Source organism: Cucumis melo, chromosome 1, assembly GCF_025177605.1.
Source record: "Cucumis melo cultivar AY chromosome 1, USDA_Cmelo_AY_1.0, whole genome shotgun sequence".
NCBI lineage: Eukaryota > Viridiplantae > Streptophyta > Magnoliopsida > Cucurbitales > Cucurbitaceae > Cucumis > Cucumis melo.
The window spans coordinates 1,410,129-1,415,074 of NC_066857.1; the positions used below are offsets into that span (position 1 = coordinate 1,410,129).

Genomic DNA, 4,946 nt, shown 5'->3' on the forward strand with positions numbered 1-4,946 from the left:
AAAAAAAAAACAGCTAAAAAAGAGTGGAATAGAAAACAAGAATGCAGAATTCATCCACCAATTATTCATCATCTTCAAACTCAAACAGACCATTAGAAACAACAAATCTAAAAAACAAAAGCAGAGTACAGGGGAAATTCTCACGAGCAGAACCAGAGGCCACCACCCCCACTCTACCTTCACAAATTTTCTCTGTACAAAAAGCAATCACTTCCCACTTTGCAACAAAAAAACAAGCTTACCTTTACGGCATCATTGATTAAAGCGCAACTCCAGCTCAGCTCCTACCATATTCATCATGAAACACATTGCAGTACTCTCACAATTTGTTGCACCTGAATCACTTTTCCAATACTTTTCATTATCTGCATTTTGTTTTTTTCTTATCCATACAATGTAAAGAGAAGGCAAAAGCATGATATAGAGAATGCAGGTGGAGAGTTTAGTGGAGGGTGGGGCCTAAGTAACCAAATGCGCATGCACTAAATTCATGGGGTTTCTCCATGAAAAAGAGGGGTCCCTCAAAAATACAACAAATACCTCCACTGTCACCTTCCAAGTAGTCAAATCCCAGTGATTCCTTTAATCTTTAGTGCCCCAAAAGCAAATAGATAACAATCATTTCTGGTCAACATTACCCATTTTGTCTTTCAATGGCAACAAGCAAAGACCAGTATCTGCATATTGCACTTAAATTCCTTTAGTAGCCCATTACGTACAGTCCCATAATGTCCATAGGGTCCCATTACCATATTGATTTTCAAATACAACAATCATTCTGTAAAGAAATCTTTGCTTACCACCTTTTTCTCCCATCCTGATATCCTTGACCGACATCACGGTGAGGGAGTGTGGCAGCAGCTAGACCCATAGCTTTTGCTTTAAACTTTAGAGACTTCAAGTAGTCTATAGCTTCATCAATGACCAACATTGGGTGCTTGCCCTCAGCACCAGGGACCATGGTTTCAAGAAGTTTCAAAGTCTCTCGTAACTTGTCTTTTTTTGATGAAAAATTGGAATCCATTAGATGTCCTTGGCTATCGCCACCACTGTAGCTTGACTTCATATCAACTCTATAGTTGTTAAGTGCATCTACTTTCACTGAAACGGGAGCTTCTGACAATTTCTTGTGCCCACCATCTACCATTCTCTGCCTTTTTCTGGGGCCATCGGAACTAGCAACTTCCTCATTCATTTCCTCAATTTGTTTATCATAAAGTTCCTTAATCAGCGGTGGAGAATGACCAGTGCTAGTTACTTCATCATCACTGATATAGTGATTGTCATCATCTGAATAAAGCAAGGCGTTTATTTCATCTGTGTCTTCATGCATCTCACTCTCCTCACCAGCAATTCCATTTTTCAAAGGATCTTTGTGAAATAAATAATTTTTTAAATCAATATCCCCAGCAGCATCTTCTTCATCATCATTTAAGCCATGACTACAATTCTTTGCACTAATTGAGATGGGAATCTGAGCAGTATCAGAACTATACATTACACTTGTTTGATTTCCAGTCTGATCAAAGATGATGAATTCCCTCTTAGAAAACTCAGTATTTGAATCAGGTATGGTCATTCGCCCAAATCCCAAAGATGAATCAAACTGTTTCTCCACAAGGCCTGGAAGTGCATTGGAATGCATGGTCCCGAAATAAGATGGAAAGCTATGTAGCAACCCGTTCCCATACTTCTGTTCCCAATTCAAACCACCATGATGAATAGATGATCCCCAAAATTCCGTTTGTGCAGAAGAGACATTAGTGTCTGGGTTCAGACATTGCAACCTGAACTTTAGCAACTCATTCATGCAATTTAAATTGGGCAGGTTCCCAGCAGAATGCCCAGGCTGAGGCCAGGAATCTCCAGTCTTAACCATCCAACAAAAAACAATCGCCTAATGTTGACAATGAAAAGAAAAAAACAAATTTTCAGAAAGCAACCAAAAAATTAAAAAAAGATTGCTCGAGATCATTTCAGCTGTGGTAAATAGGCAAGACTGGCAAAACCTACCACAAGATGTGAATATATCTCTGATTTCCCCTGTTCAATTACTCGCTGATTCTTTCAGAAACAAATAATTAAAAAAGAACAAAAGAGAAAAATTTCAGCTCAAGTTTATTGCAAAAATCACTAATTGATCTACGTGACAGGTTTGAGCAAATGACGGAAGTACTCAGCCTGGAAAAAAAAAACCACAGGAAGGTTAACCATATAGTTCCAGGAGTCAATGATATTCAGTACCGAAATTAATTGACCATTTATAGGGTTTAGAAACCAAGCTGTGGATACCTGGCAATTCTGCAAAGGTTGAAAACATGCTATCACTTTAACAATAATTGTTGGCTTCCCAGCAATCCCATTTTCATGTTTCAATGCCCGAAATCGTGTTTGACTCGCTGCTTGGCACACCATAACTACTTTTAACCCTTTACTATAATGAAGGATGAAAAATGATGTGAGACAGAAGGGACTACACAATGAAACAAAGGCCAAGTAGGTTTGTCAAAGTTCAGAGCACACCAACCAGCAAACATAACACGGGAACTGAACAAAAGTAGAAAATCGGAAAAATCTTAAGCAAACTAAGATGAAAAATAGCTTGGAATCCTTAAATTGGAATATAGAACTAAAGCCTAAGACAGAACTAAGAAGTTAAACTGGCTTCAGCTAATGTATATATCAGAAGCAATGATAAAAAAGTGATTGGATCCCATGGTTAGATGATATGAAGCAGATAAGAACTGAAATAGGAAAGGTTCAATGGGAGGAGAAATGATTTATAATATAACCCAACAACATATTTTCAGGCGCACAACTTTATGAAACACGTCGACAGTAGAACTCGACCAAGGCATATTTTTTCTTCCAATATAGTTCTTTTTATCCCCCAGTACTTGTTTACAGTCACTTCCCCTAATTTACCTGCAAAATAACAAGATCGCGATCGAGTTTTCAGCAATCAAACCTCCACCACAAAATTACTAACCAATAAAATTTAAAATACATAAAAAGAAACAAGAAGCTAGCTATATCCAAGCATATGAGATGAAGCATGAATAGTCTCAATCTCTGAGCTAAACATCATAACCATTTGCAGCTCTACAGACACAAAGGAAGAGAATTCTCAAGCATATCCTCCCTCTTGCCCCTCCAAAAACTACGGAATAAATGTTACAATCCCAACAGTAGAGAACATTGATGGAAACATGTACTCCCTCTTGCGCAGGAATGAGAATACATGTTCTCATTTTCACAAAGGGAAAAGTAAAAGCTTTCTAAATTCCCAATTCAATAGAAAAATAAAGCAAGAATGGCCACCCCAAAATTTCCTTTCCCAAAAATAAATTACTATTTGCAGGTCCGGGACAACAAAACCAAAAGAATCAAAGAAAACACAGAATCACAACATCGATATATCCCAAGATCGCAAAAGATAAATCGAACCCATTAATAATGCAGCCACTCCAAACAACCTCCCCATTATTCCATGGAAGAAAAATCAAAGAACCCATTAAGCAAAAGAAGGAAAGAAGACAGTGAGAGGAAGAAAAAAGACAAAAAGCAAGCATAGAATTAAAAGGGGAACTGGAAAAAAAACCGAAAGAATTAATCAGGAGCTCACCTTTTAGCAGAATGGTGTGAAGATGGGGAGGGGAAAGAAAAGTTTTTTAGAAAGACAAAGGGAAAGTGGGAAGGGGAAAGGGTGAGGAAAGAGGGAACTGTAGAGGAACAGTGAAGAATAGGAAGAGGGAATGCACGCTTAACGTCCAGAGATCGAAGACCGATAAAAGGATGTCAAGTCAACATTATGGACAAATCCAAATTACTCTTTTGCCCATTCCTTTTCTAATTTTCTCACACTTTCTTTTTCTTTTTGGAAAAAATACTTTTTCTTTTGGAAAAAAAAAAAATCATTCTCCTTTTATTTATTTTCAAATATATCAAAAGTAATAAAAATATCAAAGGGTGATCAACCTTCCATTCGAGTCAGTTTTCTATCAAACTCACTTCGATAAACCACAAGTTGGTATAAGAATGGCTGAACCGACTCCGTCCACCAATCCCAACAAAATCCAACTCCGAACCGATTCGAATGGTCGGTTTTTTTGTTGGAGCAGAATTTTCTTTTTTAATGATTTTTAAAAATGCTTCATATCAATTGTTAGTTTTTTTAATTAGAATTAACCTACAACCTGCTATATTTAAAAGAATAAATGATCATATAAAAAAATAAAAGATTTTAAGTACAAAAACCCATAAAGTTCAACGATCTTTGCTTTTGTATTAAAAGGCAGAAGTAAGGCAATAAAAGAAAAAGTTGCTTTTCTATGTTAAAAAGCAAAGTTGGAATTGAAAAGAGAAAGTAGAAAGGAAATTTGGTAGCACCTTCCACACTGGCAAATCACAACACTCATTTTCCATAAGAACATAAACCCCATTGTGTTAACATCTTCAAATGGGATTCAAAGCCTCAACGGAAGACAATCCTGTTTCTCTCTCTCTTTTTTTTTTTCTTTCTTTCTTTTTCTATAGCCCCAACCATTCCCCTCCCCACTCCGATTTCAATTCCTAAAACGCTTCTTCTGACGAATTTAACAATCTGATTGGGGGTACAAAATCGACAAACAAAAATGGGTTTTTCGGTTCCAAATAGGGTTTCCAACTGGGCTGCGCCGGGCCGAGGGAGCCGCTCGTCCCCGCCCATCACCGCCATATGGAGGCAGGGACGGAGGTGGGGATTCCCCATTTCCTAAAACAAAACTACAATTTTGTGTTTATTAAAAATGTGGGCGTAGATTGAGCTATCTATATTTTTGGACTTAGATTGGGCACTTTGGTTGGGCTTACATTGGCCTCAATCTTCTTCCGATGTAACCAAATTAACTATTACATTTTAGTATAATTATAATAGGTAGCAATTTTTAGAATAATTATTGAGTATG

The 4,946-nt window shown here is 37.3% G+C and overlaps 1 protein-coding gene across 1 annotated transcript; it reads right to left on the reverse strand.

The window, feature by feature from the left end:
• Positions 1 to 3,808, reverse strand: LOC103495379 (transcription factor bHLH143-like). The gene is made up of 4 exons (XM_008456914.3): positions 3,626 to 3,808; positions 2,293 to 2,925; positions 2,014 to 2,181; positions 1 to 1,897 (listed from the first exon to the last, which is right to left on the reverse strand). The coding sequence occupies exon 4, from the start codon at positions 1,877 to 1,879 to the stop codon at positions 797 to 799; it is 1,083 nt and encodes a 360-aa protein (XP_008455136.1). The 5' UTR covers positions 1,880 to 1,897; positions 2,014 to 2,181; positions 2,293 to 2,925; positions 3,626 to 3,808; the 3' UTR covers positions 1 to 796.
• Positions 3,809 to 4,946: the final 1,138 nt, after the last annotated feature.

What these genes read in the sequence shown, in the direction of transcription:
- LOC103495379 (XM_008456914.3), bottom strand. Translation starts at nt 1,879, where the DNA reads ATGGTTAAGACTGGAGATTCCTGGCCTCAGCCTGGGCATTCTGCTGGG.